Genomic DNA, 14,432 nt, shown 5'->3' with positions numbered 1-14,432 from the left:
TGGAAATATTGTACAAAACCCATGTCCTATCCGGAAAACATGGAATAGGCTCATTCATTGTGACTTATTTTTCAAAGTGCTCCCCCACCCCACGTTGCCTCAATGAATGAATCTGAAGGGACACTCCTTCCAATGGAGGCTTCTTCCTCCCTGCACCAAGCAAAGCATTGAGGGTGCAGGCCTTGCCCATGTGTCAGCTATCTGCATTAAATATGGTGCAGATCAAACAAACACAGAAGAGAGCTTTCTCTGCTCCCTTCGCTACTGGCTGGATACTGAGTTTTAAAAAGTAAGCAGTTGCATTCCAATCTCCTGGGTTGCTTTAATAAAAGCAAAAAACTGGGGATGCTGGAAATCCAAAACAAAAATAAAAATACCTGGAAAAACCCAGCAGGTCTAACAGCATCTGCGGAGAGGAACACAGTTAACGTTTCGATTCCGTATGGCTCTTCAACAGAACTAAGGAAAAATAGTCAACACCTCTTTGTCCTTTTGTCTATGACATCTTTTGACTATCTCCACCTATCCAGCTCTGTCCCACCCACCCCTTAAACCAGCTTATATTTCACCTCTCTTCTATTTTTCCTTAGTTCTGTTGAAGAGTCATACGGACTTGAAATGTTAACTGTATTCCTCTCTGCAGATGCTGTCAGACCTGCTGAGTTTTTCCAGCTATTTTTATTTTTGTTTTTGTTTCTCCTGGGTTGCTTCCTTTGGCCACCAAAACCCACAGCATTGTTCACCCCCCACCCTGGATAGTGCACATTGCATCTCATAACTGATTCATCTGACCACCTGACCTCCCCTCAAACACCAACTGTCCACTTGACACCCCCCCCCCCAACCCCCATCCACCCTACCCACTTACCTTATATACTTACTTTTTCCCTGGTTTCTCAGTGATATTTGAACAAAGGGACCTTTAAACCTACCGCTTTATGGCAGCTCGTGCCATAATGCTTTATGGCAGCTCGTGCCATAATAAGGGTGCATGTCTTCACTTCCCCTGATGCTGCAGCCCTGTACTGGATGGGCTCTGGAGCTGCTGCACTGCACATTTCTCACCAGGCCCGCGTCGGATGATTGGGCGAGAAAGGTGCAGCTCCCAACTAAGGTAGGAAAAAAAGAGCAGAGCGGCAATCCAACAGTGAGTGCTGCTGTCCTGGAAGTCTGGGCCACTATGTTCAATTCTGGGCACTGCACTTTGGGGAGGATGTCAAGGCCAGGTTTACTAGGATGACACCAGGGATGAGTGTCCCTCCAGTTATGTGGAGGAAGTCTAGAAAGATGCAGTTGTGCTCCTTAGAGCAAAGAAAGTTAAGGGGAGATTTAATGGAGATGTTCAAAACTGCTAAGGGATTTTGGTAGAGCAAGAACGGAGAAACTGTTTCTCCAGCAAGTGGGTTGTTAATAGAGACCATCGATTTAAAATAATTGGCAAATGTTTAGAATGGAAATTAGGAAAATTGTTTTCACACAGAAGGCTGATAGGATCTGGAACACAGCCTGAAAGGTGGTGGAATTAGATTTCTTAGAAATTCTTCAAGGGCAACTGGACATGTACTAGAAGAGGAATAGAGTTTTGGTGAAAAGGTTAGGGACTTTCAAAAAGCTAGTACAGGCATGATGGGTAGAATGGCCTCCTTTTGTGCTGTAAGATTCTGTGGAGAAGGCAACCAGCAGAGGGTGTCAGCATATGTTGTTAATCTCATTCACCATGCAGAGTAGATTTTGAACAGCCCTGGAAGCTAGCTATTTCTCCGCTCTCTTGACCATGGAATGATGTACTGGGGTGTCTAGGGGAAGGGAGGAGCCTTTAGTGAGATGGATACAGTGTTAAAGGCTGATTGCACATTATGTTGTTTCATGTCAGATAGTCTTTGAACTACACTGTCATTACAGTGATATTCTGTTAATCTGATAGGGCATTGTTTATGTTGGAGGTGATTCACTGTGTGCTATGGATGTTGGTGCACCAACTCATTGGTCAATTATTGTTTTTTAAATTAGTATTAACCCTTACGTTGCAGCATCCACCTACCTCTGGCGACCAGTGTAGCTAAATTGGATCCTGTCCTCACCCAGTGTCTATAGTGGATGTACAAGTGTTAAGTTTGCAGGATCTAGGCTTGTGTTCCCTTGAGTATCAAAGATTAAGGGGTCACCTAACTGAAGTGTTGAAGGTGATTAAAAGAGTTGCAAGGATAGAGAGAAACCATTTTCTCTGGTGGAGAATCCAAAACAAGGAGCATCACTTCTAAATTAGAGCTAAGCCATTCAGGGATGCTGTCAGGAAGCACTTCTTCATACAAAGAATAAAGGAAGCCTGAAACTTTCCCCCAAAAAGCTGTTGGGGCCAAGTCGATTGAAAATTTCAGAAGTGAGATTGATATATTTTTGTTAGGTATGAGTGTTAAATGATAGATTGTGTTTATTAGTGCCATAACTCTAGGGGGAGCCCTTCCTGCATATGTGCAAATGCATTACAGTGATAGGAGTTATAGGGTTGCATCTATGGCATGCTTCACCCTAAAAGCATGCCTGAAAATGAAGTCCAGGATAGCAAAACTTTGACAAAGTAAGAGAAGAAAATAAGAAACTAGCAACAGTGCCAGCAACAATAAACTGGTTGTCCAGGTGCTAAATCCGGATGCCTTTTAATGAATGTGTCAGCTATAACATTTCATAATGGAACAAACCATATCTGCCAAAGAACTGTGCGCAATCTATTTTGTCCAAAAGTTTCTTGTTCAGTTAACTGAGTACAATTTATACCTTTGTTACAGACCAGAGGGAGAAAAAATTTAAACAGCCTGATTTCTCCTCTCTCTACCCGTCCGTAAGCAGAAACGTGTTTCTGATTTCCTCCTTTATAAGTGGTGGCATATTTTCCCCAACCCTTCAGTTTGGAGTGATCCAATCCTCTATTAATAACCCCGCAGCAAAGCCGAGATGGGGTAAAATCAAAGGGTTGGTTTATTTTATACACGCATACAAAATGTGGGAAAGGGGTTTGCCAACATCCACCCCTTTTTGCATTCATAAAATAAAAGAGGGAAAGAGTACAGGACAAGACCACAATTAAAATAAGAGTTATGGTTTCACGTGAGTTCAGAATCAAAAGTCCAGTGGCATATTTCTTCAGCGGTTAGCCGGCTGAAACTGTTGCAGGGTGATCCAACTTTCCAGAAGTGAGGACTTCCAGGATGGGAGAAGGCACATAGAGATGAAATAGTTTTGAAGGCACAGATACAGAAGTTCAATGTTCCAGCGGTTCACAGTGTAGATGAGGACCAGGCACTTCACCTGGACAGAGCTCTTTCTGCTGCTGTTAGATGATAAAATGGTAGACTGCCTGGGTTCAGCTCCACACAGCAACATTACAATATTACAGGTTCTAGCAGCTTGGGGGAGGTCAATGTGACATACCTCCCACTTCTCCTGGGTGTTGGGAGAAGGATGTATTTTCTCAAGTCTGGAATCTTGAGGTGTTTAATAGAGAGTCAGGGTCCCTTCTGTCCTTTGCAGACATGCTGTCTCCATTGGCTGGAGCTCTCCCTTAGAAACGCAAAGAGGGTGGGTGCATTTCTTTGGAATTTGTTTATCGGCCGTCATAGAGTGCATTAGCACCTCTTTAAAGATAATGAAATCCCTGCTGGTTTCTGAAGGTTAGAAATTCCTTTGGTATGAGTCATGGCTTGTTAGGGTAAAGTCTTGTCCATTTTTAAAATAAAAATTTTATAAAGTAACCAGGTTGACATGGATAATATGTATATTTTTCCTTCCTGTCTTCTGGCCAGGACACCTTCTTAAAGAAAATGTTAAATAAAAAACCATCACCCAGTGTGGAGCTCAGGACAATAATGCTGGGATTCAGAGTCCCATTAACTATCAACTGAGCTGGTCAAGTTGTGTAGGAACTTGGTGCACAAAGTCTTGACAACTCCACAACTCACTGCCCTGAACTTTTCAAACATTTCCCCTCCGCTGGTCTGAGAAACAGATCTTTGGACAAGGTAGCTTCGGCAGTTCTTTGTGGTCTTCAGTTTTTAAAGCAACTTTAAAAAAAATTTACCTATGCTTCTGTCGCTCTCTGGCCGGAAAGGTGTCAGGAACAGTTGTGCATGTGCCACTGGCTGCATTGCGGGTCAAGTGTGTGTGCTCAACTGTTCCTGACACCTCTCTGGTTGGCCAGCAGGCTTAACAGTGTATGGGATATGGAAATGGAAATAAATGGAGCTAAGATCCAGATCAACCATGATCTAATTGAATGTTGGAATAGGTTGGGTGGCCGATTTCTGTCCCCATGTTCCAAAATGTGTGTATTTTTCAGAAGAGGGCACTATATACCAATCAGATCCGGAAACCCAATTGCATTCACCTTCCTAGAAGAAAGACACTGAAGCCAATTCTATTGTCCTTGGCTGAGGCCAGCTAACTCTTCTCAGACTGAGGACTAAACCACAGACATTCCTGGTCTCTCTCTGTCTCAGTCCTATACCAGCTGTCCATAAAAGCACCAAGCCAGTAGGGTGATGTTGCTTAGGTTTTACTTATGTGCAATAGTTCAATGATAGTATTCTTGCCTCTGAGTTAGGTTATGGCTGAAGTCCCACTCCAGGGAATTGGGCACATGATCTAGGTTGACACACCATTGCAGCACTGAGGGGGTCCTGTCTTTTGAATGAGATGTCTACTCTCTCAAGAAGACTTAAAAGATCCCACGGCGCTATCTTGAAAGAGTGGCATAGTTCTCCCCTCTGTCCTGGCCTATATTTATCTCTTGACCAACATCACAAAAATAGGATTATCTGGTAATTATTACATTGATGTTGGTGGGACCTTGCTGCGTGAAAATTGGCTGTGATTCCTACATTACAAAGTAACTCCATTTAAAATGTACTTCATTGGCTGTAAAGTAATTTGGGAAATCCTGAGCTTGTGAAAGGTGATATAAAAATGCAGATCTTCAAGAATGGTTCAGTTGCTGTTACAAGCCTTGTTTATTTTTCTGTTCACAGATTGGAGTGTATTGTATGTGATTTTATCAGTGTTTCTAACAATCATCATCATTGGAGGAATATGCTGGATTTGTATCTGTTGCTGTAAGAGGTATGCATATCGTATGTGCTAACAAAGAACCTCCACGTCATTCATTAGAAACTATGAAATAAAGGTAATACATTACCGGAACATTTTGAATCCTTTGCACACAATGATCTTACAAATTTCTTTTTCAACAGAAAGCGAACTAAAGTAAGGAAGAAAAACAAATACACCATCTTGGACAATATGGATGATCAGGAACGAATGGCATTGAGGCCGAAATATGGTTAGTGTTTGTTATGACAAAGCAGTTGGTAAAGACTGAGTTGTTTAAATCCGAGGGAGACTTGAACAACTGTCATAACCTATATTTTCAATTGGTGTGTTTGAGATGCAGCTCTGAATTCAGGAAAACTGCTGAGCCTCAAGAGGTTTCTTATTTAAAACTAAATTTAACATTTATTAATCTAGCAACAAATTAAACACATACGCACGTCTACAAATTACTACCATAATAACTTTTAAACAAATCCTCAAATTAATCACTTCCAGGTAAATCTTCTCCAAGGCAACAATAACCTATAGACTTAAACAGATACCAGGCAAAGCACATTTGATCTTAAGAATTCAAAATGAGGTCCCTTGTAATTTGTTTCCTTTGCACAGTCCTAGGCTTACAGGCTGATTAGATCTTAAATGCCTCTGACCCGCACACAAGCTCCTTTCTGTTTATACCTAGCTTCCCCATTGAATGTAAATTTTCCATTGTATTACTAGGTTTTTAAAATTTTACCTCTGCTAACAATAATCCTTTCATTCCACCAATTTCATTAGCAATATAACCACATTGCTTGGTGTCTCCCAGCTAGCTGCAAGATTTTACCCATTCTTTCGAATGGTTTATTCAACAAAAGCAAATTGCACTTGACCTTTTACTCCTTATATTTATCTAATTAACATCTCAAACTATTATACATCAAAGCACCCAGTCTAGCTGTCTTTAATCCAATTAAGACACACACATAGATACAGGTCCTACTATAATTCCAATTTAAAAATAATTTCCAATAACATTATAGACATTAATATCTCTTCATGATAGTGTTGCAGAGATAGCAATACCAGGATGCATGCACCCAGGATTAACTCAACAGGTTTCCTTAAATGCAATGAGGTTTTTAAATATATATACAGTCTATTTTTGGTAGCTGTTTTGTCTTTAAGGATGAGGAATCAGAACAATGTCAAAATGGCTTCCAGATAACGGGAATTGTATTTAAGCCATGTCGCTAGCGCAACTCACAACAGACCAAGTATACAACAGCTCACTGAATTTTTTTGTAATATACAAAAGTCCCGCATTTCCCCCATTTTTTATATGGGAGCCCTTCTGTAACACTTATGTTGGGATTCTTGGCTCTGAGTCAAAAGGTCATGCATTCAAGTCCTACTTCAAGGACTTGGCACGTAATCTGGGCTAACATTGCAATGCAGTACTGAGGTCTGTGCATTGTTGGTAGCGCTGTTCTTTGGATAAGATGTTAAAACAGTCCGATCTCACTTTCAAATGGGTAAATATCCCATGGCATTATTTTGAAGAAGAGCAGGGGAGTTCTTCCTGATGACCTGGCACATATTTATCCCCAACCAATATCATTTAATAATCAGGTAATTATTTTTTATATCACATTGTCATTTCCAAATTGTCGCTCCTAAATTTGTTGCTGTACAGTCAACTCCCACTGTTCGGGTGATTTTGTTTATATTCGTGCAAATTTGTTTGTGTACCCAATCACGGTTCGTGCCCTGAAACTTCACTCATCCACGAGTAAAATTGTAACAATCCAGATACTATCAATTTTAAAAGTCAAACCAAGAAACAAAAAGACACATGCAACTATTACAGGCATGAGAGACACAAACTTGCTTCTTTTTGCAGAACATCAAGCTCGTGCAGCCTGTAAAAGCCACAAGTTCACACTGACATTTAAACAGCACACACCTACATAATGGATGGCAAATACCCCGTTTTGGAACCCCCTCAAAGCACTGGTGTCACTGCGCAATTAGAAGCATTGAAACTCAGATTTGCTAGTTTCCTGCCCTCCAACTGTTAAAATACTGTAACATAAACTAAACAGCATTTACAGAAGTGAACATTTCAAGTTTCTACACATGGTCCTGAAAGGTTAGTAAGGGACTTACTTTATAAAATTCTTAATAAACCATACAAAAACTGTTTGTCCTCGTTTCCTTGAAGAAAGCGTGCACTGTAAATGGCCCTTCACTGCACATGTGCAGTCTCCATATGCACGTGGGTTGCTGTGATTTATAGGATTATACAGTAGTAGTTTTAAATTGTTCCTGTTTTCTTGTATTCACAATTTCTCCAGTAAAATTATCTTCAATGTACTAGTGATTTGTAAATTGTACTAATGTATTCAGTAATTTAAAGTGTTAAATTGTTTCTTTCTTGTGTTGACAATTTCTTCAGTAAAATTGTCAATTTAATTTTAAAAAACTAGTTTTTATTGATGCCATTAATGTAAAAACGTAAAATTTGGGGTTGGCTGGAACACATCAAATTCAGTCCCATTATAAACTGTGTTCATTGTTCGTGATTTCACCCTTAGTGAGATCTCACAGGTATGGAACCCCCGCAAATGGCGGGAGTTGACTGTGTTTCATATGTTATGACACATCAGTTGTTAAAGGCTGTGTTATTTAAAATCTCAGAGGGAAACTTTAAACAACTGTAATAACCTATATTTTCAATTGGTATGATTTGAATTGCAGCTCTAAATTCAGGAATAAGACCACCAGTTCTTGAAAGGTTTTTATATCAAACTAAATGAAACATTTATTAATTTACAACAAATTAAACACATACACAAGTCTACAAATTACTACTATCATAACTTTTAACAAATTCCCTAATTAATCTCCACTAAGGCAACAATAACCAATAGACTTAACGAGACACCAGACAAAGCATTTTCACCTTATGAATTCAAAATGAGGTTCCTTTCAATTTGATTCCTTTGCAGACACAGTGGTAGGTTTCCGGGCTTTGATTTTACTCTGACCTGCACGCGCACACACTTTTCTCAGGTTATACCTAGCCTTCCTTTTGAATGCAAATTTTCATTGCATCACCAGGCCTTTTGAACCCCTTTCATAGTACCAATTTTATTAGTAATATAAACATTGCTTGGTGTCTCCTAGCTAGGTGCAAGATTCCAACCCCCCGCTCTATTCAACAAAAGGCAAGTGGACCCTCTGCCTACTGTTTACATCTCAAAACTACTTACTATCCATCAAAGCACCCAGACTAGCTGGCTTTAATCCAATTAACGCCCACATAGACTAAACTTCTATTTAAAAATTATAATTTCCAATAACATTATGTACATTAATATCTCTTCCTGACACATAAAACTGTGCCTGCCCTTCACAGATACCTTCATTGGCTGTAAAGCATTGTGAGACATCCTGAGGTTGTGAAAGGTACTATATTATTTCAAGTTTTTTCCTATCTTCACATATGGAGATGTGTTTTATCAAGATGCAAATACTGGATCATCCAATGGTGAATTATCCTTCCTGTTGACTTGCATTATGATTTTCTAATCTAGGTGTGAAACACAAAAGCACAGAACATAACTCGAGTTTAATGGTATCTGAATCGGAATTCGACAGCGATCAGAACACACTCTTTAGCAGAGAAACCGTCGAGGAGAACCATAAAGTTGGTATGAATGGCTCACTTAAGAATGGAGTCTCCTTCAATTATCATCCCCAAAACAGATAAATTTGCTGAGTAAGAGAATGTGGCCGACTTGTGATGCACTTATATTGCAGTGCAAAACTGGGTACAATCACCCACTTGGGATTATTAGTAGACATTTTAAAATGTTTTTTTTACAATGTTGGTGTACTCTGGAAGAGACTTTTCCAGAAGCTACTGAAGGAGCCCTTTTTACAGCTCTTGATTGTTCATCTTGAATGCTGACACCTTTACAGCAGAAAGGTTTGTCAGGAACTGGTCCTATTGAGGTACTTTGTAATTTCAGCTTCCTATACATTTATGATTCTAGGAATTTCCATTAAGTCTGCATTAACACAAAGCGTGTGCAAATGTAAGATAAGAGGGCAGCTTCATCAGTAAGAAAGGACATGGGAATTGTTTTCCTGAAACAATTTCTCTTTTCACATGAAAATCCAATTTGGTAATAGACAAGGTCTTAGAATATATGAATGTTGAGTTTGAAAAGAAATCCTGATGCTAATATTAAAAAGGTTGCACAACTAAATGGTTAATTCACACACTGAAAGAAATGGATCTAGATATTACAGTTGTTCTTATGCCAATGTAAAAGCATTCAGTTCATATCTGTCTTTGTGCTGCAGTGCAGCAATATGGCTACTTGTACAAGCTGTGCAAAACATCTTTCTGTTTACATTCATTGAATTCTATAACTAAGAATAAATAAAGTTGTAGGTAGAATTAGTAATGCAAATGGAGACCTGCCTTTTGCTGTTACTCAATGAAAAATAGAGATTGGAGCAATTAATTAATAAGCAATTAAAAATTATGTCCTTCACTTCAGAGTTCAAATAATTTTCCCTGTTGAGTTACTGTCCATAATCTATTGAAAGATTTAAGCATCATGTGCATTTCCTGGAAGTGTCACACTTTTTCAACTGAACCAATTAAATACTAAAGTATAGTCACTTGTAGTGTATGGAGACTAGGCAGCCAATCTGTGAACAACAATGAAACGAATGAACAGAGTTTGGTGATGTGGGTTCAGGGATAAATATTAGCTAGGACATTGGGAGAAGTCCCCTGCTCTTCAAATAGAACCACAGGATCTTATGTGTGTAAAAAATGGAACTTTAAAAATCTAAGCAATAAAGCATTTGCTGATGAAAGATAACACTTTTTAAGACTGGCTATTTTGGATTGACAGCAAATGAACTGTTGGCCTCTATAATTTTACATCTACGATTGAGAAGGGATATGTTTTCCAGTCATATATTTCGGGCATTGGATCAGAATGTTGTGTTGAGCACTCTATGAAAGATGTAAACGTTTTTTTGTTTGAACCTTCTTTGATCTTCTGGACAAGGGTGTTACTGTGGAAGACTGCATGGGGCTGGTATTATCCTATTATAGGCGTATCTTGTTTGTAGTACTTGGTAACTTCATGTATATCTGGATGTGCATTATTTAATGACTTGTATTATTAGCCCTTCTCTCAGTATGAACATTTGTGTCTAGTTATTTTTGCTCACCATTTTGTTACTTACACTAGTTTGTCTGATTGTTATGTCTTTACTGACATCATACCATCACCTGTACTTGTTTGATTGAGGGTAATTAATGAAATATTAGCTGTTTGATCAGGAAAGAAAACCTGAACCAACCTACCAACCACGCCACTTACAAGAGGCTCATCTGAAATGATTCTAAACTTGAGAAACTGCTTGTATTTGGTGTCAGGTCCATTATTTCTTCTGCTGCTCCTCAAAACATGGATTTGCTATTTTGATTTATCACAAGCATCAGATAAAGGAAATATTAGAAATGGCTGATTAGGATGCTTTGCTTCCTGATTACATTGAAACCTATCAAAATTGTCACCAATGCATTTTTGTTAGACTCCTAATATCTGTTCTAAACATTAAAACTGAAGACACTATCTTCAGTCCCCAACACAAACTCCATACTCTCACCGTTGACCCTATGTCTTTCCCAGTCACTGCCTCATGCTAAACCACGCTGAGCTTCCCATCCCAAACCACCTCTGTCTCAAAGACTCCCTACTTACACCTCCCAAATGCTTTCCTGCTGACCTCCTACCATCCTTAGGCTTCAGTTCATCCAAAATTCTGCTATCCATGTCTTGTACCACATTGAGATGCTTCCCCATCACTCCCTTGCTAATCTGCATTAGTTTCCAGTCTCTGGAATATGCTGGTATATGCCTACCTCTGCCCCCACCCCAGGGATTTGTTGCTGATACATGAGATTGGACTGGCGGTATTTCTAGCAATGCTTCATTTATGAGGATGGTTGCATGGGTGGTTTCAGTTATGTGGATAGATTAGAGAGGGGAATTGATAGAGGCATTGAAAATGACAAGGGGTCTGGGAAGAGTACATAGAGATAAACTGTTTCCATTGATGGAAGGGTTGAGAACCAGAGTACACAGATTTGAAGTGTTTGGTAAAAGGACCAAAGGCAACGTGCACACATTTTTTAATGTGGTGAGTAGTTAGTATTTGGAATGCACTGTCAGTGTGGTGGAGACAAATTCAATCATGGCTTTCAAAATGGAATTGGATAATTACCTGGAGAAGATTTGCAGGGCTACAGGGAAAAGGGGAATTGGACTAGCGGAGTTGCTGTTGCCGTTCTTCTAGCATGTTGGGATTGAAGTGCAACACTATCTTTCTAACCAGGCTATCTTTTCACTATTGTGGAAAATGTTTTGAGTAGAGGTGAAACGCATTTTAAGTCTATAATCCTAAGCTGAGTTGCTCTTAGGTAGCCAGCACAGCCATAAAGGGCCAGATGGCCTCCTGCGTTGTAATCATTCTATGAATATGTGATTCTCCCATTACACTGCTCATCTGCATTTAGTGGATATGGCTGAAATGGGGCCCATCAACCTTCACTACCCTTCCCCACTCAACACCTGAGTGCCCCCCAGAATTCCAAAAGGACATGTAGATTTGCTGAAGAGGTTTGTTTTTCTGCCACAAAACCTGACATTTCTCTTTGCATTGTTCTAGCCACAATAATTCACAAAATTACCTTTATGCTCCTGTTTTTGCTTTGTGTTAAAACAATTAGACACACTCATTTCCTGAAGGAAAATACACTTCCATCAGTCCTATCAGATGTTCTTACATCCTCTGTGCTCAAACACAATCAGGTTGAGTAAGTTTTTAATTATAATGATTTATACGCAAGACAGAAGACCAGTAGCCCACTTTGCGGGGTGGCTGTGAGTGAATTGGCCGTTAAACAGCACTGCTAAGATTCCTGTTTGGCTTGCTATCAGTTTGATTTCTCCATTTGATGGACAAATCCTTTGAGTTGGCCCCCTTTTTATTGGGAGGGCTCCCTAAAATGATGCTTCAGCTCCTGATGTTCAATGGAGTCCTGAGTGGTGGGAAAGCTAGTGCACCAAGAGATGAGGTATACCAGGTTCCATGATAGACAATTCTGGGGCAATCTGTGGGATTGGTTTCTCTGGAATTTCAGAGTCAAGAGTATATAAAACCACTAAGCGTTATCTATTGTGGCCCTGAAATTTCACTGCTGCTAACTTGAGAGTTTACAGCACCAGATTCAGGCTGTGGTCAGCTGCAATCCATCAGAAAGGCTATATTGTATTATTTTTACGAACTTGTTAGTCTAATGCTGTACCAAGTTTAAAATGATGTCATTTAAAAATGTTCTCATTAAGATATTGTATCTATAGTTTGGAATGTACTGCCTTCTGGTTGAATCCCTGGCAGAATTTTCAAGCATAGCTAATCATTTGGTGCATCTTATATTTTTCCTAACTACTTCAAACTTTTTGTGAAGAAATGTGGATGAGTGTATATGCTGCAGAAGGCAGCCCAAATGCTTTACTCTGCAGGTCAATAATAATCGAGGACTAATGTGGTTATCTATCATCCAGGAATAAACAAACAATCTACAGGAATGTGAGATGTTCCTGTATTGTACGTATTTGATTTTGGCTTTGATAGCTCTATGCTCTAAGCACCACCCCCCACCCAACCTGTAGCTTTAGCCAGTTCAGCAGCTCACATGATTGAAATGTCTGCTGCTGCAGCAGCGAGCCAGCAGGCCAAAGTGCCTAGTTGTCTCTCTTCAGTATATGTCAGTTAAAGGACTCAAAGTAATGTGCAGTGAACTCAAAATAATTCAATGTACCAGTGAACGCTAAATAATGTACTGCTATCTAACCTACTGACTTACTCTTGCTTCTGTATAATTTAAGTGACAATAAATTTGAGTAGTTTAGCCTGAACCGTTTAGTGTCTCAAGTTTTTCTGACAATCTGGTAGATCCAGAAATATGGTGGTACTTTATACTATTGCCAGAACTAGAATGTTGTACATAGATTAGCCATTAGACCAGCAGTATACTATCCTAGGTTATGTTCAAGTGCTGATCCATAGAGAGCACAGGTAATGCTATGAGCTACCTGCCCTTTTAACATGTTATTGCATCATTTCTTTTTAGAAAGTATACCCACCCTCCCATTTTCTCAACTGTACTCATGCATTTTTGATTCCTGGATTGGTTCATGCAGATCTGACTTTCAAGATGCATTCACCTCAAGTCTTCCTACTTTCTGAAAAGGATTACACCACAGAAAACCTTTATTTTACATAAACTGGCAAAGTGTATCACTTTCTATAAGAACTCAAAATCAAGAAGCAATCTACCAATCTGGTCCTATATAGTACATTTTGCCAGATCATTTGTAGCTACAGTGCACCTGTAGAGTTACTGAAATCAGCACAGCTAAAATTTATTTAATGGAAAAACTCAGCAGGTCTGGCAGCATCGGCGGAGAAGAAAAGAGTTGACGTTTCGAGTCCTCATGACCCTTCGACAGAACTTTTGCAAGTTCTGTCGAAGGGTCATGAGGACTCGAAACGTCAACTCTTTTCTTCTCCGCCGATGCTGCCAGACCTGCTGAGTTTTTCCAGGTAATTCTGTTTTTGTTTTGGATTTCCAGCATCCGCAGTTTTTTTGTTTTTATAAAATTTATTTAATACTGCTCATCTGTGCTTTGCTTTCACTTTAATCCAAGACAAACTTGGGCTGCTTATGCTGTGATAGAACAACAGCTTGCATTTATATAGCACCTTTAACATATAGTAAAACGTCCCAAGACACTTCAAAGGGGCATTATTGAACAACATTTTACACTGAGCCATGTAAGGACAGGTGATCAAAACCTTAGCCAGAGAGGTGGATTTTGAAAAGCATCTTAAAGGAGAATGAGATAGAGAAGTGGAGAGGTTTAGGAAGGGCATTAGGCAGTTGAAGATACTGCTCCCAATGGTGAAACAATATAAAAAAAGGATGTGCTTGTGGCTAAATTAAAGTAGTGCAGAGATTTGAAGGTTAGGTGGTTGCAGAGAAAGTAAGTAGATAGTTAAAGTATAGCAAACTGAAGTTATCTATAACAAGGTATTATGAGATTAGCATACACATCCATAACAATTAGGTCAGTGAATCTTTATCTTTCACATGCAACTAATCTGGACTATCAAATAACATAATTCATGGTTACAGATCAAATGTAATAAATAATGTAGGAACTGCAAGCCCCTCTATAAATAGACAT

The 14,432-nt window shown here is 39.4% G+C and overlaps 1 protein-coding gene across 1 annotated transcript in view; it reads left to right on the top strand.

Moving 5' to 3' along the window:
* The window catches only part of kiaa0319 (KIAA0319 ortholog), a 122,632-nt gene extending 109,532 nt beyond the window's left edge, over positions 1–13,100 (top strand). The window contains exons 18-20 of the mRNA XM_041184007.1: positions 5,022–5,112; positions 5,244–5,332; positions 8,682–13,100. Coding sequence (XP_041039941.1) covers positions 5,022–5,112; positions 5,244–5,332; positions 8,682–8,857 — 356 coding nt within the window. The 3' untranslated portion in view covers positions 8,858–13,100. The remainder of the gene's footprint in view (positions 1–5,021; positions 5,113–5,243; positions 5,333–8,681) is intronic.
* Positions 13,101–14,432: the final 1,332 nt, after the last annotated feature.

This window comes from Carcharodon carcharias, chromosome 3 (genome assembly GCF_017639515.1).
Source record: "Carcharodon carcharias isolate sCarCar2 chromosome 3, sCarCar2.pri, whole genome shotgun sequence".
Lineage (NCBI taxonomy): Eukaryota > Metazoa > Chordata > Chondrichthyes > Lamniformes > Lamnidae > Carcharodon > Carcharodon carcharias.
Note: the sequence above shows the minus strand (reverse complement) of the source record. Positions and strands in the feature narration are given on the sequence as shown.